Source organism: Gorilla gorilla, chromosome 10 (genome assembly GCF_029281585.2).
Source record: "Gorilla gorilla gorilla isolate KB3781 chromosome 10, NHGRI_mGorGor1-v2.1_pri, whole genome shotgun sequence".
Taxonomy (NCBI): domain Eukaryota; kingdom Metazoa; phylum Chordata; class Mammalia; order Primates; family Hominidae; genus Gorilla; species Gorilla gorilla.
In genome coordinates this window covers 125,793,991-125,816,615 of record NC_073234.2, presented here as the reverse complement: position 1 = coordinate 125,816,615, position 22,625 = coordinate 125,793,991, and the positions used below count along the sequence as shown (strand labels likewise).

The window sequence follows — 22,625 nt, the reverse complement described above, 5'->3', positions numbered from 1 at the left end:
CCATTTAACAACCTGAGCACAAAATTTAAGCAGGCAGTTTCTTCCCTTGTGGGAAGGGAATGACAACTTCAACTTTATGGATTGTTGTGAGCGTCCAATAACTTCTGTAAAACTTTCCTAAAACGTTAAGTGTGCCAGACACATGCTGGTTTATATGGGTATCAGCTAATTCCTGGATCCAGCCTTTATTTACACGGATCTAGGGAATAATTTTACATGGGGAAATATGCCCCTCGAACCAAGGAGTTCCTCCAGGGCCGAAGCCTGACTTGGCAGGAACACAAAACACCTGAGGAGGGGCGCGGCGGCCCTAGCCTGGTGCGCATGCGCCACTGTAAAGGCCGTTAGGTCTGTCCCTGGCGCCCGATTAGAATATTTAATTCCAGTTGGAGCGTTTTTCCTCACCTTACTGTATTTTATTTCGGTAAATACCCACACATTTTAATTTCTGAGAGGCACAAATTCCTCTCAGACTCATTCAAATTGACCGAGTAGTCTTATAAGGTGCCTTTTGTCTCATTGTAAATCCTCAGTAAAGTTTGCAGTTTAGGATGATAACGTGATTTTTGCGTAAAAATAACAACTCATTTCACCTGTAAAGGACCACGACAGGAGCAGGGACTCGAGTTTCTTTTTATTCGGGCACTTCAGTAGTTACCTCTTGCTTGGGGGTGGTGCCGCGTGTGGACCCGATGGACCCCGGCGACGCCGCCATTTTGGAGTCTTCCCTAAGGATCGTCTACCGGCTTTTCGAGTCAGTGCTGCCGCCGCTGCCCGCGGCTTTGCAGAGCAGGATGAATGTGATAGACCACGTGCGGGACATGGCGGCCGCGGGGCTGCACTCCAACGTGCGGCTCCTCAGCAGCTTGTTACTTACAATGAGTAATAACAACCCGTGAGTTGAGGCGGGTAGCTGCCTGGGGCTGAGGAGAAAGCGGAGGCGGTTTGGGAGCGGGGGCTCAGGGCACGTGGGAACAGGCGGGAAGGAGCGGCCGCCAGCGCCAGCGGAGGCTCCGGGGTCTGCGAGGGCGTCCTGGAGCGGAGCAGACTTGGGAGCGCAAGTTGGGTTCACTGGGTGCCGGCGTCAAGTCCCCGCGGGGATGTGGCCAGCGGCGGCTTGGAGACATAGAAGGCAGAGGCTCTGAGGACGACCCAGGCGAGGGTTTCCTGAGGCACCTGTCGCGGGGCAGCGCGACTGTCACATCGCTAGGCTGAATCCTTCCCTCTCGGCTCCTTCCAGAAGAACGTTTTTTTCTCTCGCTGCAGCTCAGGGACCCAGCCTCCTGGTTTTTATGCGCTAGCCCCCGCATCTGAGATTGGTCCCCCCGTTAAGTGTATCAGGAGGGTCCACTTTCTCGCCTTGGGAAACCACTGAAAACGGGGCAGGGCGCGGTGGCTCACGCCTCTAATACGAGCCCTTTGGGAGGCCGAGGCGGGAGGATCGCTTGAGCCCAGGAGTTCAAGACCAACCTGGGCAACATAGGGAGACCCTGCCTCTACGAAAAGTAAAAATTAAATAATTAGCCGGGCGTGATGGTGCGTGCCTGCGGTCCCAGCTACTCGGGAGGCTGAGGCAGGAGGATCGCTTGAACCCAGGAGGTCGAGGCTGCAATGAGCCGTGATCGCATCACTGTCCTTTACCGTGGGCGACAGAACGACAGCCTGTCTCAAAAAAAGGAAACGGGAGACTCCGTTAATGGGTGGGCGTGGCGCCTTTCTTGTTTCCTTGAAGCACTGAGCTGATTCCATCCTTGAGTGCATGTCCCTCTCCTGCTTAAAATCCTTTATTGGCCGGGCGCAGTGGCTCATGCCTGTAATCCCAGCACTTTGGGAGGCCGAGGCGGGCGGATCACGAGGTCGGGAGATCGAGATCATCCTGGCTAACACAGTGAAACCCCGTCTCTGCTAAAAAAATACCAAAAAAATTTAGCCAGGCGTGGTGGCGGGCGCCTGTAGTCCCAGCTACTCGGGAGGCTGAGGCAGGATAATAGCGTGAACCCGGGAGGCGGAGCTTGCAGTGAGCCGAAATAGCACCACTGCACTCCAGCCTGGGCGACAGAGCGAGACTCCGTCTCAAAAAAAAAAAAAAAAAAAATCCTTTATTGCACTTATGAAAATTCTTTCCCATGGCCTCTGAAGGCAAATATCTGCCCTCCACTCTCTGCGACTTCATCTCATTACTCTGTTCACTGCTCTCTAGCCTCCCTGGCTATTCTATCTGTTATTTGTTTTTATTTGTTTGTTTATTTTTTTTTTTGAGACAGCCTCTGTCGCCCATGCTGGAGTTCAGTGGCGCAGTCTTGGCTCACTGCAGCCTCCGCTTCCTGGGTTCAAGCGATCCTCCTGCCTCAGCCAACCAAGTAGCTGGGATTACAGGCGAGCGCCACACGCCCAGCTAATTTTTGTAATTTTAGTAGAAACGGAGTTTCACTATATTGACCAGTCTGGTCTTTTTTTTTTTTTTTGAGACGGAGTCTTGCTCTACACGATCTTGGCTCACTGCAAGCTCCGCCTTCCGGGTTCACGCCATTATCCTGCCTCAGCCTCCCGAGTAGCTGGGACTACAGGCGCCCGCCACCGCACCCAGCTAATTTTTTTGTATTTTTAGTAGAGACGGGGTTTCACGGTGGTCTCGATCTCATGACCTCGTGATCCGCCCGCCTTGGCCTCCCAAAGTGCTGGGATTACAGGTGTGAGCCACCTCGCCCAGCCGACCAGTCTGGTCTTCAACTCCTGACCTCTGGTGATCCCGCCGCCTCGGCCTCCCAAAGTTTAAGGATTACAGGCGTGAACCATCGCTTCTGGCCTCTTTGTGTTATTTGAATGCACCAAGCGTGTTCTCTACTCTGGGCCCTTGTACTTGCTGTTCCTGCTGCGACGATCCTCATTTCAGCGTTGCCTCCTCCTTCAGGTTTTAGCCTGGATATCTCTCCTAAAGAGCCTTCTCTGACTCCCAGGACTGTCGGGTACTCCCACTTTTCTACCCTTCACGTCACACACCAATTGAAAGCGCAGTGGCTGTGCGCCATAAGCACTCACATGCTTATTGAGCGTGTTGAGGAAGTGAGTACAACCTCAGGGAGGTGAAATACCCTTGTCCAAGTTCACACATCCAATAAATGGAGGAGTACGATGCCTGGACCTGGTCTTCTCTGACTGGAGAGTCTCCATTCTGAGCCACCAGTCTGCTACCTCCAAATGGCGTTATAATGGAAACTTCTACTCTGTAGATGTATTAGTGTTTGGCCTGCTGTAGAAGCTGGTCTAGGTCAGAAGGGAAAAGTCCTTTAAGTGCTTACAATGCAGCTGCTGCTGCCCATTGGATTTTCATTAGTGCACTTTGGTGTTTTGTTTTGTTTTGCTTTTCAGACAGAGTCTTGCTTTGTTGCCCAGGCTGGAGTGCAGTGGTGCGATCTTGGCTCACTACAGCCTCCACCTCCCAGGCTCAAGCGATCCTCCCACCTCAGCCTTCTGAGTAGCAGGGATTACAGATTCGAACCACCACGCCCAGCTACTTTTTTTTTTTTTTTTTTTAATAGAGATGGGGTTTCATCATGTTGGCCAGGCTTGTCTGGAACTCCTGACCTCAAGTGATCCCCATGACTTAGGCCTCCCAAAGTGCTTGGATTGCAGGCGTGAGCCACCGAGCCCAGCCTCATTAATGTGCTTTGGACCTTACTAGTGAGACCCATCATTTTGCCACCATCCACTTCATGTTGACAGGAGCCCTGGTCTCTGTCAGCCTTATGTGTTTATTCTGGAGCCTTTCACTTGGTTCTGAGTGATTTGCCAAAGCATACAGTTTCCACGTTTGGAGATTTAGGCCCTAGTTACTCTTAGTTCTTAAAGATGTTACAGGATAGTTTGAAACAGTTTTAATTCTCTGGCTAGACGAAGTTTAGCCCATGCTTTTTCATATTGGGTTAGATTGGCAGTTTCCTAGCTTCAGGACATGTTTAAGTTCTGACCTTCATGATTTATACTTTAAAATTTCTTGTGGAATAGGAATAGACACTGTTAAATTCAAACAGTGGAGAAGGGGCATGCAGATCAGTATCTTTACCTGAGTCTTGAACCTCACCCCAACATTTCCTTTTTCCAGAGGCAATAACTATTTTTTCGTGTGTCATTACAGAGATAACTTATGCATGTGTAAGTAGACATGTATGTTATATGCATATCTGAATGCTTTCTGTGGATGTAATCATACTTTTGTATCTAAGCATCAAATGGTTATTTCTTACTACATACGTAGAATCACAGAGTTTGAAGAGAACTTAAGTCATCTAGACTATACTCTTTTTTTGTTGTTTTTTTCTGTTTTTCTGGGGAGACTGAGTCTCGCTCTGTCGCCAGGGCTGGAGTGCAGTGGCGTGATCTCGGCTCACTGCAACCTCCGCCTGCTGGGTTCAAGCAGTTCTCCCTCAGCCTTCCAAGTAGCTGGGATTACAGGCGCCCACCACCACGCCTGGCTAATTTTCGTATTTTTAGTAGAGACGAGGTTTCAACATGTTGGCCAGGCTGGTCAAACTCCTGACCTCAGGTGATCCTCCCTCCTTGGCCTCCCAAAGTGCTGTGATTACAGGCGTGAGCCACTGCGCCCAGCTCCCCTTTTTTTTTTTTTGTCTGAGACAGAGTCTCTCTCTCTTGTCACCCAGGCTGGAGTGCAGTGGTGGGATCTTGGCTCACTGCAACCTCCACCTCCCAGGTTCAAGCGATTCTCCTGCCTCAGCCTCTAAGTAGCTAGGATTATAGGCATAAGCCACTGCACATGGCCACAATAATGCAATTCTGTGGGTTTTAGTGTATTTACAAAATTGTATGATCATCACCATAATCTAACTCCAGAAGGTTTTCATTATCCCAACAAAAAGAAACCCTGTGTCTATTCGTAATCACTCTCCAATTGTCCCTTCCTCCCCCAAACACTAATGTATGATACCTGTTTTTTTTTTTTTTTTTTTAAGAGACAAGATCTCACTATGTTGATCAGACTCTAGGCTCAAGCAGTCTTCCCACCTCAACCTCCCAAAGTGTTGGGATTACAGGTGTGAGCCACTGTGCCTAGCTTGTTGAGAAATTAACTATCTACAGAATTATTCGACTCGGCTGGGCTCAGTGGCTCACGCCTGTAATCCCAGCACTTTGGGAGGCTGAGGTGGGTGGATCATGAGGTCAGGAGTTTGAGACCAGCCATGGCCAACATGGCGAAACCCCGTCTCTACTAAAAATACAAAAATTAGCTGGGCGAGATGGCAGGCGCCTATAATCCTAGCTACTCGGGAGGCTGAGGCAGGAGAATTGCTTGAACCCGGGAGGCGGGGGTCGTAGTGAGCCGAGATTGTGCCACTGCATTCTAGCCTGGGCGACAGAGTAAGACTCCTTCTCAAAAAAAAAAAAAAAAAAAAAAAGAATTATTCAGCTCACTCTGTTCTTTCATATAAGCAACTATAACTTTGTTTTTCTTGTTTTTGTTTTTGTTTTTGTTTTTGGAGATGGAGTTTGGCTCTTGTTGCCCAGGCTGGAGTGCAATGGCACACTATCTCAGCTCACCGCAACCTCTGCCTCCCAGATTCAAGTGATTCTCCTGCCTCAGCCTCCCGAATAGCTGGGATTACAGGCATGTGCCACCACGCCAGGCTAATTTTGTATTTTTAGTAGAGACAGGGTTTCTCCATGTTGGTCAGGTCCTGAACTTAGGTGATCCACCCACCTTGGCCTCACAAAGTGCTGGGATTACAACAGGCATGAGCCACCATGCCCGGCCTGCTATAGCTTTTACTTGTCAAAGGAAAACAGTAAACTTCTTCCTCTTATTTGGGAAGGAGTGGAATTGGAGGTTGAAAATATGAGTTCCTCATTAGGAATGGTGGTCAACTTCTAGGCAGTTATAATTCTTGACTGTAATACTCAAGGTTAAACAGTTTTAAAACATTGGTTCCTTTACACTGTCCTGAAATCCCTGAGACTCCAGGAGGTAAGAATTCTAGTGCTAGTGAAGTTTACTTTTTTTTTTTCTGAGACAGGGTTTCATTCCCTGTTGCCCAGGCTGGTGTACAATGGCATGATCTTGGCCCACTGCAACTTCTGTCTCCTGGGCTCAAGCGATTGTCCTGTCTTAGCCTCCTAAGTAGCTGGGATTACAGGCATGCACCATCATGCCTGGCTAATTTTTGTATTTTCTTTTTTTTTTTGAGACAGAGTTTCACTTGTCACCCAGGCTGGAGTGCAGTGGCACGATCTTGGCTCACCGCAACCTCTGCCTCCTGGGTTCAAGTCATTCTTCTGCCTCAGCCTCCCAAGTAGCTGGGATTACAGGCACTCGCCACCGCAGCTGGCTAATTTTTGTATTTTTACTAGAGACGGGGTTTCACCTTATTGGCCAGGCTAGTCTCAAACTTCCAGCCTTCAGTGATCTGCCTGCCTCGGCCTCCCATAGTGCTCGGATTACAGGTGCAAGCTACTGAGCTCAGCCTAAATAAACTTTTATGAAGGCCAATCCTCTTGCTATCCCATTGGCTTTCCCGATCTTTTTTTTTTTTTTTTTTTAAAGACAGAGTTTCACTCTTGTCGCCCAGGCTGGAGTGTAGTGGCGCAATCTCGGCTCACAGCAACCTCTGCCTCCCGGGTTCAAGCGATTCTCCTGTCTCAACCTCCCGAGTAGGTGGGATTACAGGCATGCGCCACCACACCCGTCTAATTTTGTATTTTTAGTAGAGACGGTTTCACCATGTTGGTTAGGCTAGTCTTAAACTCCTGACCTCAGGTGATCCGCCTGCCTTGGTGTCCCAAAGTGCTGGGATTACAGGCATGAGCCACCACGCCCAGCCCCCCATTCTCCTTTTATAGTGGCATTTTCTTTAGTTTTTAGTTTTTTTTTTTTTTTTTTTTTGAGACGAGATCTCGCTCTGTCGCCAGGCTGGAGTGCGAGTGCAGTGGCGCAATCTCGGCTAACTATAACCTCAACCTCCTGGGTTAAAGCAATTCTCCTGCCTCAGCTTCCCGAGTAGCTGGGACTACAGGCGCCTGCCACCACTCCCAGCTAATTTTTGTATTTTTAGTAGAGCTGGGGTTTCACCGTGTTGGCCAGGATGATCTCGATCTCGTGATCTTGTGATCTGCCCGCCTCAGCCTCCCAAAGTGGTGGGGTTACGGGCGTGAGCCACCACGCCTGGCCTTTCTTTAGTATTTGAAGAGCTTTCAGGTTTTTTCAAACTTCTTTTTGTGCATTGGTTTTTTGTTGTTGTTGTTGAGACGGAGTCTGGCTCTGTCGCCCAGGCTGGAGTGCAGTGGCATGATCTCGGCTCACTACAAGCCTCCTGGGTTCATGCCAGTCTCCTGCCTCAGCCTCCCAAGTAGCTGGGACTACAGGCGCCTGCCACCACGCCTGGCTAATTTTTTGTATTTTTTAGTAGAGATGGGGTTTCACCGCGTTAGCCAGGATGGTCTCGATCTCCTGACCTCGAGATCCGCCCCCCTCAGCCTCCCAAAGTGCTGGGATTACAGGCGTAAGCCACCGCGCCCAGCCTGTGCAGCCTGTTTTTAAAAAGGATTCAAAGTGTTGAGGTTTCTCTGTACTTCATCTTAATATGAGAGTATGGATAGATATATCTCAGACTGTTAAAAGGGCCTGGTGGCCAGGCATGATGGCTCACGCCTGTAATCCCAGCACTTTGGGAGGCTGACGCAGGTAGATCACTTGAGGTCGGGAGTTTGAGACCAGCCTGGCTAACATGGCGAAACCCCATGTCTACTAAAAAAAAACAAAAATTAGCTGGGCGTGGTGCCATGCGCCTGTAATCTCAGCTACTCGGGAGGCTGAGGAAGGAGAATCACTTGAACCCGGGAGGTGGAGGTTGCAGTGAGCCGAGATCGTGCCACTGCACTCCAGCCTGGGTGACAGAGTGAGAATCTATTTCAAAAAAAAAAAAGAAGCTGGGGGAGCTTGGATTGAAAGGGAGGAAAAGATGTATTACATTTTCTCTTGTTTTCTAGTGAGTTATTCTCCCCACCTCAGAAGTACCAGCTTTTGGTGTATCATGCAGATTCTCTCTTTCATGATAAGGAATATCGGAATGCTGTGAGTAAGTATACCATGGCTTTACAGCAGAAGAAAGCGCTAAGTAAAACTTCAAAAGTGAGACCTTCAACTGGAAATTCTGCATCTACTCCACAAAGTCAGGTAATTGGAGATAGAATTGTGATTTTTTTTTTTTTTTTTGAGAAAGACTCCAAGAATTTAGAACAGGGTCCCCAGGCCCCAGTGCCTGGTCTGTTAGGAACCAGGCTGCACAGCAGGAGGTGGGTGGAGGTCTAGTGAATATTACTGCCTGAGCTCCGCCTCCTGTCAGATCAGCTGCAGCATTAGATTCTTATAGGAACACAAACCCTATTGTGAACTACACATGCTAGGATCTAGGTTGTGTGTTCCTTATTATAATCTGACTAATGCCTGATGATCTGAGGTGGAACAGTTTCATCCTGAAACCACCCCCTCACCCCCCATCTGTGGAAAAATTGTCTTTCATGAAACTGGTCCCTGGTGCCAAAAAGGTTGGGGACCGCTGATTTAGATGATAGCTGATTAGATGTAGAAGATGAGGCCAGAAGCTGGGCACAGTGGCTCACGCCTGTAATCCCAGCACTTTGGGAGGCCTAGGCGGGCGGATCACGAGGTCAGGAGATTGAAACCATCCTGGCTAACACGGTGAAACCCCGTCTCTACTAAAAATACAAAAAATTAGCCGGGCATGGTGGCGGATGCCTGTAGTCCCAGCTACTTGGGAGGCTGAGGCAGGAGACACCATCCTGGGTGACAGAACAAGACTCTGTCTCAAAAAAAAAAAAAGAAAAAAAAAAGAAGATGAGGCCAGGCACAGTGGCTCACACCTGTAATCCAAGCACTTCCAGAGGCGGAGGTAGGAGGACTTGAGGTCAGGAGTTTGAGACTAGCCTTGGCAACATAGTGAGACCCCTGTCTTTACAAAACTGGGCATGGTGGCACACACCTGTAGTCCTAGCTACTCAGAAGGCCAAGGTGGGAGGATCGCTTGAGACTAGGAGTCTAAGACTGCAGTAAATCATGTTTGCACCACTGCATTGCAGCCTGGGCAACAGAGCGAGACCCTGTCTCAAAAAAAAAAAAAAAGAAAAAGAAAAAAGAATTGCTGGGTCATATGATAACTCTGTTTAACGTTTTGAAGAACTGTCATATTGTTGGAATAACGTTTCAAAGAAATATTTCCATTGTCTTTTAGTGTCTTCCATCTGAAATTGAAGTGAAATACAAAATGGCTGAATGTTATACAATGCTAAAACAAGATAAAGATGCCATTGCTATACTTGATGGGATCCCTTCAAGACAAAGAACTCCCAAAGTAAGTTGAATGTTTATGTGTTTTTCTCCTCAGCTCTCCTAACCCTGCTCCCTCTCTCCATGTTTTCTCATGCATTAAGGAGTCCGTGTGAACATTTTATCCATGATTCTAATTCTCATTTTCTTCCTCTTCATGGAGTGGGGGTGGGGGACCCTGAAAATCCAGCTGATGAAAATGATAGCTGGAGAATACTACACATGCTTATTCTTTGTTTTTTCTTATTTTTTATGTTTAACTTAATTTAATATTTTTTGAGACAGAGTCTCACTGTCACCCAGGCTACAGTACAGTGTTGTGATCCTGGCTCACTGCAGCTTCAACCTCCCAGGCTTAAGCAATCCTCCCACCTCAGCCTCCCAAATAGCTGGGATTACAGTTGCATGCTGCCACACCCAGCTAATTTTTTTTTTTTTTTTTGAGATGGAGTTTCACTCTTGTTGCCCAGGCTGGAGTGCAATAGCATGGGGGCTCACTGCAACCTCCATCTCCCAAGTACAAGTGATTCTCCTGCCTCAGCCTCCCGAGTAGCTGGGATTATAGGCGCCTGCCACCACGCCAGGCTAATTTTTTTGTATTTTTAGTAGAGATGGGGTTTTGCCATGTTGGCCAGGCTGGTCTTGAACTCCTGACCTCAGGTGATCCGCCCACCTCGGCCTCCCAAAGTGTTGGGATTACAGGCGGGAGCCACCGCACCTGGCCAATTTTTTTTATTTTTGATAGAGACAAGGTTCCACTGTGTTGCCCATGTTGGTCTCAAACTCCTGGGCTCAAACTGTCCTCCCACTTTGGCCTCCCAAAGTGCTGGGATTACAGGTGTGAGATGCCACTCCAAGCCTATTTTTTATTTTTGTTTTGTTTTTTTTGTTTTGAGACAGAGTCTTGCTCTTGTTGCCCAGGCTGGAGTGCAGTGGTGCGATCTCGGCTCATTGCAACCACCATCTCCCGGGTTCAAGTGATTCTCCTGCCTCAGCCTCCTGAGTAGCTGGGACTACAGGCACCCACCACCACGCCCAGCTAATTTTTGTGTTTTTGGTAGAGACAGTGTTTCACCATATTGGCCAGGCTGGTCTTGGACTCCTGACTTTGTGATTCGCCTGCCACGGCCTCCCAAAGTGCTAGGATTACAGGCGTGAGCCACCATGTCCGGCTTTTTTTTTTTTTTTTTGAGAGGGAGTTTTGCTCTTGGTGCCTAGGCTGGAGTGCAATGGTGCAATTTCAGCTCACTGCAACCTCTGCCTCCCGGGTTCAAGCAGTTCTCCTGCCTCAGTCTCCCAAATAGCTGGGATTACAGGCATGCGCCACCATGCCCAACTAATTTTGTAATTTTTGTAGAGACGGGGTTTCTCCATGTTGGTCAGGCTGGTTTTGAACTCCCGACTTCAGGTGATCCACCCACCTCGGCCTCACAGAGTGCTGGGGTTTACAAGTGGGAGCCACCATGCCCGGCCAATTTTTTTTTTTTTTTCTTTTTTTTAAATAGAGATGGTCTCCACTATTTGCCCAGGTTGGTCCCAAACTTCTGGGCTCAAGTTGTCCTCCCACCTTAGCCTCCCAAATTGCTGGGATTACAGGCAGGAGCCACTGCACCTGGCCTCCTCGTGTTTGTTTTTGTTTTTAAGTGAAAGTGAGTTTATTAATAAAATAAACGAATAAAGAATGGCTACTCCATAGGCAGAGAAGCCTTTGATATTTCTTATTATAGGAAATAATGATTTATTTGCAAAACACTTCCAGGTGGCAAAAATACTTTTTTAGAACTTCATTTTTTGCCTTCCATAGGTGTACACATTTGATAATGGGGGTGGTTTTATTCCTTTGTTTTCAAAACTAATACTGTAAGATTCTTTTATCCTTATTTATGTGTAGAATATGTCTTTGTGTTTGATTTGGCAGCATATTATAGTGAAGAAAACACCTTTAACTAAAATCAAAAGATCTGGTGTCGGCTGGGCATGGTGGCTCATGCCTGTAATCCCAGCACTTTGGGAGGCCGAGGTGGGTGAATCATCTGAGGTCGGGAGTTCGAGACCAGCTTGACCAACATGGAGTAACCCTGTCTCTACTAAAAATATAAAATTAGCCGGGTGTGGTGGCGCATGCCTGTAATCTCAGCTACTCCGGAGGCTGAGGCAGGAGAATCGCTTGAACCCAGGAGGCAGAGGTTGCGGTGAGCCGACGTGGTGCCATTGCACTCCAGCCTGGGCAACAAGAGTGAAACTCCATCTCAAAAAAAACAAACAAACAAACAAAAAGATCTGGTGTCTAGTTTGAGTTTAGGTGCATACAAGCTGTGTGCAGTGTGAACTTGGGCAAGTTACCAATTTGTGAGCTTTACTACTTTTTTATTTATAAAATGAGAAGAATAGTATTTTTTCTGTTACTTTTATAAATACCAAATAAATTCATGAATGTGAGAGTATATCAGTATTTAATATTCTAATAATACTGTCATGTCTCCTGCCTTGCTCATTTTATTGAAAAACTGTTTTGTGCAACTTGTGCTTAACAATAAGGAATTTTATAGGTAAAATGACAGGTGCATCCTCCTGCCTTTAAAAGATACGAAATCTAAGCAGTAGGGGCCTGGTGTATTTTAGTTAGTGCTGCTTCATTCAAGTCTTGCTGAACTTTAAAAGTAACCAAACTTGATGAGAACATGTTTAAGCACCTCCTCATATTAAGGTATTATTTACTATTTTCTGAGTTTTTGAAGCTATTTCTTCAGTATGATGGTGGCTGCTATTAAAAACACTTGAAAGTTTATTATGAATTAACCTCTCTCATCATAAGCCTGGATGCTGTATACTAAATCCTGTTCTGGTAACCTATGAAAGTCTTCTCTTACTCTAAGAATAATCTTGTTGCACAGATGAAGAATGTCTGCTGCAATACTCAAGGTATCTTCCTTTTGTAAGAAGCCTTTTTTTTTTTTTTTGAGGTGGAGTCTTGCTGTGTTGCCAGGCTGGAGTGCAGTGGCACAATCTTGGCTCACTGCAACCTCCACCTCCCGGGTTCAAGCGATTCCCCTACCTCAGCCTCCCGAGTAGCTGGGACTACAGGCATGTGCCACCACGCCCGGCTACTGTTTTGCATTTTAGTGGAGATGGGGTTTCACCATGTTGGCCAGGATGGTCTCGATCTGACCTTAGGTGATCCGCCTGCCTTGGCCTCCCAAAGTGCTGGGATTACAGGCGTGAGCCACCACGCCCGGCCAAGAAGCCATTTTAATTATAAACTTTGAAGGATACTATTCCTTACTTTATTAGAAATATACCATAATCTCCTTCATAATGACCTGTGGATATTTGTAGGACTTTTTTTTTGAAAATAGTAATGGCAAAGCATCTCAGTTTTATAGCATCCACTGCTTGATTTTCATTGCCATCATTCTTAGAGCACCTGTATGAGTCTGCATTTGTCAGCAGTACATATCCTTCATTCTGTAGTGCTCTTACAGCTAGGAGCAAAGGTGTGTGCCTCAAACATAAACCTATAACATTTACAGTTTTTCTTTCTTGTCCGTTAGGGAGTTAACTGGCTTCTCCGTCTATATAAAGGACAAGGAAGTGAGTCAAAATGTGTCTAAATGAATGTCTGTTAATATATGGTAAACATCGCCACATATTCCCTCACATTTTAAAGGAAAATTCCAGTGTTAGATTATTAAATCTTGGTAAATCTTCACCTTTTAAGAGTAAACATACCAACATAGAATTTCTTACTCAGTTTTTAGAAAATGATGACTGCTTGTGTTTATAACTGGTGGAATGTGGCTTTATGATGTTTTTAAGTGAGGATCTATTTTTAAAATAGTTGACTTTTTTTTGTTTGTTTGTTTGAGATGGAGTCTCTCTCTGTTGCCCAGGCTGGAGTGCAATGGCATGATCTCAGCTCACTGCAACCTCCGCCTCCTGGGTTCAAGCGATTCTCCTGTCTCAACCTCCTGAGTAGCTGGGACTACAGGCGCGTACCACTGCACCTGCCTAATTTTTTGTATTTTAGTAGAGACGGGGTTTCACCATGTTGGCCAGGCTGGTCTCGATCTCCTGACCTCATGATCCACCCACCTTGGCCTCCCAAAGTGCTAGGATTAGAGGTGTGAGCCACTGCGCCCAGCCAATAATTGACTTTTTCATTAGGTATTACTCAAAACTCATTCTTTTAAAGTGACAGTCAAGTAGCTTAAAGGAAATTTTGATATTTGTTGAGACAGATAGTCCATCAGTCAGTTTGTTAATATAACCAGCAGTCAAGAAAGGATCTTAAATTTAACTTTTTATTCTTTACAAGTATTGACATCAATCCTGGAGTTTTCCTTTTAAGTATTTTTCTCTGCATTTTCAAAATAGTAGCCTAATATGAAAAATCTGAGGCCAAGTAAAAAATAGTTTTATTTTTAGTATTTCATTATTCCATTGTTTGAATTAGTGTGAATCAATGCTATATTAGATTGTTTTATATAATGTAGGTCTATAATTGGAACAGATGTTCTTTATCTTTAGAACCACTCTTTCTAGTAAATATCTGGCATACCAAGCCACAGTTAAATCGAAGAGATTGGGGGTTGACCTTTTTTCTTTTGTGCCCTCACATTGACTGCTTCCTTAGGTTAATGATCTAGCAAATACTGTTGTGTTTAAAATCTACTAATTTTGCCAGACACGGTGGCTCACGCCTGTAATCCCAGCACTTTGGGAGGCCGAGGTGGTTGGATCACCTGAGGTCAGGAGTTCGAGACCAGCCTGGCCAACGTGGTGAAACACCATCTCTGCTAAAAATACAAAAAAAAAAATTAGCTGGGCGTGGTGGCGGGTGCTTGTAATCCCAGCTACTCAGGAGGCTGAGGCAGGAGAATCACTTGAACCCAGGAGGCAGAGGTTGCAGTGAGCTGAGATCGCACCATTGCACTCTAGCCTGGGTGACAAGAGTGAAACTCCGTCTCAAAAAAAAAAATCTAATTTTAAATTGGAATATTGTGTTTATCTGTGTACTATTAGGAAGGTCTTTTATCACTTGCCTATAACTTCTACATTCTTAGGAACTTTTAGATTTTCTGTTTTTTTTTTTGTTTTTGTGGGGTTTTTTTTGTTGTTTTTTGAGACGGAGTCTCGCTCTGTCTCCCAGTCTGGAGTGCAGTGGCACGATCTCGGCTCACTGCAAGCTCCGCCTTCCGGGTTCACGTTATTCTCCTGCCTCATCCTCCCCAGTAGCTGGGACTACAGGCGCCTGCCACCACGCCTGGCTAATTTTTTGTATTTTTTAGTAGAGACGGGGTTTCACCATGTTAGCCGGGATGGTCTCGATCTCCTGACCTTGTGATCCACCCACCTCGGCCTCCCAAAGTGCTGGGATTACAGGCATGAGCCACTGCGCCCGGCCAGAACTTTTAGATTTTCTCATTTCCCAGTTGCATGTTAGGTAGGATTATTTTAATTTAGCTTTACAAAGTTACATATTTAAATTACGCTAAAATGCAGCTGTCTGCACTCTCTGGATTTAAATAGTGTAGCTGATTTTTGTAGCATTACTTTAGTGAGTTAGTACCTACGGGCCAAAGCCTTAAGTGTTAGAAAGGCTAGAGTCTAGCCACAAGTCGAATTGTCAAAGAAAAGCCAAGTATTATGCTTCTTTATCTGTCTTTCTGTATCATTTCCTTATTAGGAAAAACTGAGCTGATCCTTCTTAACTAGCTATGTCAAGAGTTTCTCACTTTCTTATGTGAGATAGTTCATCTTCTGTTTTAAGATCAAGAAAGAATCAAGTTAACTAGCGTTCTCTACCATTTCTTAAATGAATGTTATTCCAGTTTCCAGAGGGCAGCGTCTTTTGTTCAGATATTACTGGGCCTTGTGGGAAGGTAATGTGACTTTCCTCTTAGGGATGGGAGGAGCTAGGGAAAGGAAGGGTAGTAATTTCTTTTCTTTTTTTTTTTTTTTTTTTTAAGATGGAGTCTCACTCTGTAGCCCAGGCTGGAGTGCAGTGGCGTGATGTCGGTTCACTGCAAGGTCCGCCTCCCGGTTTCACACCATTCTCCTGCCTCAGCCTCCCGAGTAGCTGGGACTACAGGCTCCCGCCACCACGCCCAGCTAATTTTTTTGTATTTTTTAGTAGAGACGGGGTTTCACTGTGTTAGCCGGGATGGTCTTGATCTCCTGACCTCGTGATCCACCCACCTCGGCCTCTCAAAGTGCTGGGATTACAGGCGTGAGCCACCACACCTGGCCAATTTCTTCTTTCTTTTGAAGAATGGGGTCAGTCTGCCTTTATTTGCACAGGGTTTGGGTAGATTTTCCAGTAAAAAGTAAATAACTGGTAATGAAAATTAGGACTTTTTCATGGTGAGAGATTTTCTTTGCAATATACACTTATTTTACTATCTGTTATTTGTGTTTGTACAGATAAACATGATGCTGGCAAACCTGTACAAGAAGGCTGGTCAGGAGCGCCCTTCAGTCACCAGCTATAAGGAGGTGCTGAGGCAGTGCCCATTAGCCCTTGATGCCATTCTAGGTAGAGATATTTCCTGCCTGTTTTCATGGCATGTTTACTGTCAAAGATAGTAGTTCTCAATCTTGCCTGTACATTAGAATAACTTTATTTTTTTAAAAGTTCCCCTCCAGAGAGTGATTTAGTAGGATTCCTGTTGTCACATATTCAATCAAGAAATACTTAATTATGGTTTTTGGCCGGGCATGGTGGCTTACACCTGTAATTCTAGCACCTTGGGAGGCTGAGGTGGGTGGATTGCCTGAGCTCAGCAGGTCGAGACCAGCCTGGGCAACATGGCACAACCCCGTCTCTACTAAAAATACAAAAATTAGCCAGGCATGGTGGCGCGTGCCTGTAGTCCCAGCTTCTCGGAAGGCTGGGGCATGAGTATCGCTTGAACCCAGGAGGCAGAGGTTGCAGTGAGCTGAGATTGTGCCACTGCATTCCAGCCCAGGGGGACAGAACAAGACTCTGTCTCAAAAAGAAAAGAAATACTAAATTATGGTTTTTCTCTCATGCATCGCTCAGAATAGGGAAGCGGTTGCCTTTTAGCCAAGGGAAGATGTAGCCCGTTGCTCCTTGCATGTGGAAGAGAGATATCTTGCCTTACTTTCTTTCTTTCTTCTGCTTTCTGTTGGTTTAGGCTTGTTGTCCCTTTCTGTAAAAGGGGCAGAGGTGGCATCCATGACAATGAATGTGATCCAAACCGTGCCTAACTTGGACTGGCTCTCTGTGTGGATCAAAGCATATGCTTTTGTGCACACTGGTGACAACTCAAGAGCAATCAATACCATCTGGTGAGAGCCACAAAGTTAATTCAGTGTTCTTGAGGCCCTTTGCTTGTCTGGAAGTCTGATGTATCTGAAGTAGCAAAAAGAAAAATGAGATGCTTTGCTGTTGGTGCTGCAGCCAGTCTCTGGGATGTGTTAGTCTTTTATACTGAATGGTCCCAAATGTAATCATGTAATCATCTCTGTTGGAGACCTGTAAAAATAGAAATCTGACTGAGTTTAGCTCTGTGCCTGCACAGGTAGTAACCCTTGCAAAGCAAAGCAGGCTACCTTGGTGTGTCATTCTTTTTTTTTTTTTTTTTTTTTTTTTGAGACAAGTTCTCTGTCTCTCTGTCTCTCTCTCTCTCTCTCTCTCTCTCTCTCTCTCTCTCTCTCTCTCTCTCTCTCTCCCTCTCTCTCCCTCTCTCTCCCTCTCTCTCCCTCTCTCTCTCTCTCTCTCTCTCTCTCTCTCTCTCTCTCTCTCTCCCTCTCTCTCCCTCTCTCTCCCTCTCTCTCTCGTCTCTCTCTCTCTCTCTCTCTCTCTCCCCCCCCCCCCCCCCCCCCCAGGCTAGAGTGCAGTGGTGCAGTCACAGCTCAGTGTAGCCTTGACCTGTCAATCTTCCGGGCTCAAACCATCCTCCTGCTCAGCCTCCTGAGTATCTGGGACTACAGGCGCATGCCACCACACCCAGCTAATTTTTGTATGTTTTTGTAGAGATGGGATTTCACCATGTTGCTCAAGCTGGTCTTGAATTCCTGGGCTCAAGTGATTCTCCCACGTGGGCCTCCCAAAGTGCTGGGATTATAGACGTGAGCCACCATGCCTGGCTTTGGTGTATCATTCTTCAGCCTGGAAGAAAATCATTTTGCACTCACCAGAAGCTTAGTTTATTGCAGCGTCTAACCTAGCTTGCCTGCTTAGGACTAGGGATTTTCTTTATATTCAGATAAAGTTCAAGGACAAGAAGAGACTTGGGCTTGTGTTATGCAAAGTCATTTACTTGAGTAATAAATAGGTGTCACTTGTGAATGACATTACCTTTAACACCATGTAGCGTATGTTGTGTTCTGAAGAACTGCAACCACAAAGTTATTTGTTGGTACTGAGAGATTTCTGCTTTATTCTTTGTTTTTTCTATCCTGTCCTATATAACATTTTTTAAAGTCATAAGCTTAAAGTTTTTTATTACAAAGAATTTTATATTTATGCAAAAGAAAATAGTATCTGTATGACCAATCATCCAGATTCAGCAACTAAGAGGATTTATAATAGATTTAAAGGTTCAATGTTTAATAAATATCTTAAAGTTCACTAGAGAAAAAATCCTTATTGCGAGATAACGTGGACCTATTGGGAAGCTTGGCAGATCTGTACTTCAGAGCTGGAGACAATAAAAACTCTGTCCTCAAGTTTGAACAGGCACAGATGTTGGATCCTTATCTGATAAAAGGTAAGTAATTCTTGGGGCAGGAAGACAGTGGCTGTTGTTGGGGGGGATCAGAGATAATAGGGAGAATATGCAGCATTAATACTCGATACCAAGTTTCATAGAAATGGTGTATAAAACTTATACTAGTCTTTTACTTTTTTTAGGTCATGACACATGTCTCTAACACTTAGGTAATACCATTTGAGCAGCTGTTTTTGCTTCAATTCAAGTGTCTTCTCCCCACAGATCATTATTTGGCTTTTTTTCTTTTGAGGGGGTCATAGCTACTCCTTATGACTTATAAATTTATGGTGTGCCTGACTGAGAATTTGGATGGCATCCCTAAAACCATAATATCCTTTTAGGGAATTTTGTTTTGCCATGTCCTTAGTATAATTAAAAAGGAATAAGAAAGGGATAAGGTGATTAAAGGCAGTAATTAGGCGTGAACAACAGAAAAATCACTGATCTTGAAAAAGACTGCAGGTGAAGGGTAATCTTCACAGGGACCTCCAACAGATGGCAGTTTGGACACTGGCAGTGAGTTCTCAGGAATAGTGGGAAATAAGGTCAGATAGATATGCTGTCTATATGTAAAGGTCCAAAAAAGGCCATCAGAAAAACAGGGCCTTGTGACAATAAACAGTCTTATGAGCTCTTAAGCCAGGGGAATGATGGAGCTGGGAAGGGGCCATCCCAAGCATTTAGATAAGGAAGCAGATCTAGAAGGATGGATTTGTTTGCACAAGATCTCCCCTCGCCTCAAGTGCTTATTCCTCTTCTCCAAGCTGCCTGCACCCATGATGAAAATGATGTTTTAGAAATACTAGTCTGGCAACAGCTGGCAGCTTGGAATGGCAATGGCAGCTTGGAATCTCAGACCCAGGCCCAGGGACTAGCAGGAGCATTGCAGTAATCTTGGCTTGAGAGGAATTTTCATGGGAATCTGAAGGGATAGCAAGGGATGGAAGAGAATGGTGGCAAGAGATGGGTAACAGAGAGCATAGGTCCCTTTTTATAGAATGTGGGTGAGAATAAAGCGGGGGCTGCGGAGGGGCAGTGATTTTTTATTTGTTTGAGACAGAGTTTCACTCTTGTCGCCCAGGCAGGAGTGCAGTGGCACAATCTTTGCTCACTGCAACCTCCGCCTCCTGGTTAAAGTGACTCTCCCACCTCAGCCTCCCGAGTAGCTGGGATTATAGGCGCCCGCCACCACACCCAACTAATTTTTGTATTTTTTTAGAAGAGACGGGGGTTTCACCATGTTAGCCAGGCTGGTCTGCAACTCCTGACCTTAGGTAATCCACCCGCCTCAGTCTCCCTAAGTGTTGGGATTACAGGCCTGAGCCACTGCACCCAGCCTGAGGCAGTGATCTTTAATGAACTGCATTCTGGATAGAACTACGAGCTTTTTTCTGGAATAGGCCAACTTTTTCTGAGACTGATTGGCTTTTCAGCAGTGTATTTCTGATGGTCTAGAACTCTGGGAAGAGAGACCTTAGTTGATACCTTTTTTGGGCCTTTTCTGGTTGGGTTAGGGTAGCTGTGTATCACACCACAGGATAGAAGGACAAGCACTTCCTGAAAATAGCAGGCTTTCAAATTGTGAGGTAGGTTGTTCTGCTCCTTTGGTTTTTTTTGTTGTTGTTGTTGTTGTTTTTTTTTTTGTGAGACAGAGTCTCACAGGCTGGAGTGCAGTGGTGCGATCTCGGCTCACTGCAACCTCCACCTCCTGGTTTAAGCAATTTTCTGCCTCAGCCTCTTGAGTAGCTGGGATTACAGGTGTGTGCCACCACGCCTGGCTAGTTTTTGTATTTTTAGTAGAGATGGGGTTTCACTATCTTGGCCAGGCTAGTCTTGAACTCCCACCTCGGCCTCCCAAAGTGCTGGGATTATAAGCGTGAGTCACCCTGCCCGGCCTCCTTTGGTTTTGGTTTTGTTTTTGTTGTTAGAGACAGGGTCTCACTCTGTCACTCAGGCGGGAGTGGCACAAACATAGCTCACTGCAGCCTTGACCTCCTGGGCTCAAGCAATCCTCCTGCCTTAGCCCCCTGAGTAGCTGGGACCACAGGCATGTGCCACTGTGCTTGGCTAATTTTTTTTTCTTTCTATTTTATTTTATTTTATGTTTTAGACATAGTCTTACTCTGTTGCCCAGGCTGGAGTGCAGTGGTGCAATCTCGGCTCACTGCAACATCCGCCCTCTGAGTTCAAGGAATTCTCCTGCCTCAGCCTCCCGAGTAGCTGGTATTACAGGCGCCTGCCACTGTGCCTGGCTAATTTTTTGTATTTTTAGTAGAGACGGGGTTTCACCATCTTGGCCAGGCTGGTCTTGAACTCCTGACCTCGTGATCCACCTGCCTCAGCCTCCCAAAGTGCTGGGATTACAGGCATGAGCCACCGTGCCTGGCCCTTCTTTTTTCTTTTTCTTTTTTTTTTTTTTTTTTGAGACGGAGTCTCACTCTGTAGCCAAGGCTAGAGTGCAGTGGCACGATCTCGGCTCACTGCAACCTCCGCCTCCCTGATTCAAGCGATTCTCCTGCCTCAGCCTCCTGAGTAGCTGGGATTACAGGCACACGCCACCATGCCCAGCTAATTTTTGTATTTTTAGTAGAGATGGGGTTTCACCTGTTAGCCTAGTCTCGAACTCCTGACCTCGTGATCTGCCCTCCTTGGCCTCCCAAAGTGCTGGGTTTACAGGCATGAACCACTGCACCTGGCCACTTGGCTGATATTTTAAAATTTCTTTAGAGACAGGGTCTCACCATATTGCCCAGGCTGGTCTTGAACTCCTGGGCCCAGGTGATCCTCCTGCCTCTGCCACCCAGAGTGCCAGGATTACAGGTGTGAGCCACCATGCCCAGCTGGGTTTTGCGTTTTCTTTTTTTTTTTTTTTTTTTGAGACGGAGTCTCATTCTGTCACCCAGGCAGTGCAGTGGCATGATCTCGGCTCACTGCAACCTCTGTGTCTCCCTGGTTCAAGTGATCCTCCTGCCTCAGCCTCCCAAGTAGCTGGGATTACAGGCACGTGCCACTATGCCCGGCTAATTTTTTGTATTTTCAGTAGAGATGAGGTTTCACCGTGTTAGCCAGGATGGTCTCGATCTCCTGACCTCGTGATCCACCTGCCTCGGCTTCTTAAAGTGCTGGAATTACAGGTGTGAGTCACTGCGCCCAACCTGGGTTTTGCATTTTAATAGTCACTTTGTAGGAAACTGGAAATAGTAGTTGGAGGAGCCTGTGATGGTGGAAAGGGCTTAGCCCCTACAGGAGCTGGGGCCTCAGCATGGGGTCTGATGTTGGGTGCTACTCCTGTATGTGGGACCACTGCTTCTCTTCTTAAAACACCTCTTCTCACTGTGTCCTTCTCTTCTAGGAATGGATGTATATGGCTACCTACTGGCACGAGAAGGGCGGCTGGAGGATGTTGAGAGCCTTGGATGCCGCCTTTTCAATATCTCTGATCAGCATGCAGAACCGTGGGTGGTTTCTGGGTATGATTATGCATTCTCTTTTCTCCCCAGTTGTCAGTAGATTAAGAGATTATGTTTGCTCCTGAAGAGAATATAAATTGAAAGCACAGGTTTAAGAGGTAATCACCTGGCCAGGCATGGTGGCTCATGCCTGTAATCTCAACACTTTGGGAGACTGAGACAGGTGGATTGCTTGAACCCAGGAGGCAGAGGTTGCAGTGAGCCAAGATCGTGCCACTGCACTCCAGGTGGGCGGCAGAGTGAGATTTTGTCTCAAAAATAAATAAATAAAAATAAAAAGAGGTAATTACTTGAGGCCAGGAATTTGAGACCAGCATGGGCAATGTAGCAAGACCCTGTCTCTACAAATATATATATATATGTATATGTATATTTTTTAAAAGGATAATCAGCCCTGGATTCAAATCATGGTTTATGACTCTGGATGCATTATTTACCTATCTAGGTCTGTATTCTCATTTGGAAAATGAGCTAATAACCTCTCCTTCTAGGGTTAAGCATTAACTGAGTTGGTGAATGCATTGTGCTTAGTACTGAGCCATCAGTGATGGGGCCAGAAGATGCTCCTTTTTTATTAACCTGGCTTTACAAATTCTCTGAATGCCTCTCTGCTAATAACTAATATCCAGATCATAGGTTCTTTTTCATAATTTTTCCCTTCCATATCAAGATTTCCCCTTAAAAATAAATAGTGGATTTTTTGGTTTGTTTTGCTTTTCTACTAATATCTTAGGTTAAAACTATAAGTGTTGTTTGGAATAAGGATTATGTTCAGGGCCTTCAATATGATTTTTGGATCAAGTTTCTTTGTAGTCTTCTCTTGGATAACTTCTGGGGTTTTTGTGTTTTTTTTTTTTTTCCTCCAGCTGTCACAGCTTCTATAGCAAACGCTACTCCCGGGCCCTCTATTTAGGAGCCAAGGCCATTCAGCTGAACAGTAATAGTGTTCAAGCTTTGCTACTTAAGGGAGCAGCACTTAGGAACATGGGCAGAGTCCAAGAAGCAATAATCCACTTTCGGGAGGCCATACGGCTCGCACCTTGTCGCTTAGATTGTTATGAAGGT

General features: G+C 45.8%; 1 protein-coding gene across 4 annotated transcripts in view; it reads left to right on the top strand.

Annotated features, from left to right (window-relative positions):
- The first annotated feature begins 359 nt into the window (after positions 1-359).
- The window catches only part of ANAPC7 (anaphase promoting complex subunit 7), a 30,543-nt gene continuing 8,277 nt past the window's right edge, over positions 360-22,625 (top strand). Inside the window, exons 1-8 of one of the 4 annotated variants that reach the window (XM_031000821.2) lie at positions 360-895; positions 7,996-8,182; positions 9,258-9,377; positions 15,776-15,887; positions 16,510-16,663; positions 17,945-18,087; positions 21,443-21,560; positions 22,427-22,623. In XM_031000821.2, coding sequence (XP_030856681.1) covers positions 693-895; positions 7,996-8,182; positions 9,258-9,377; positions 15,776-15,887; positions 16,510-16,663; positions 17,945-18,087; positions 21,443-21,560; positions 22,427-22,623 — 1,234 coding nt within the window. In that variant the 5' untranslated portion in view covers positions 360-692. Of the gene's footprint in view, positions 896-2,705; positions 2,967-3,045; positions 3,064-7,995; positions 8,183-9,255; positions 9,378-15,775; positions 15,888-16,509; positions 16,664-17,944; positions 18,088-21,442; positions 21,561-22,426; positions 22,624-22,625 lie in introns of those variants that run through there. The other 3 variants (XM_055359024.2, XM_063694304.1, XM_063694305.1) reach the window with 3 other exon arrangements.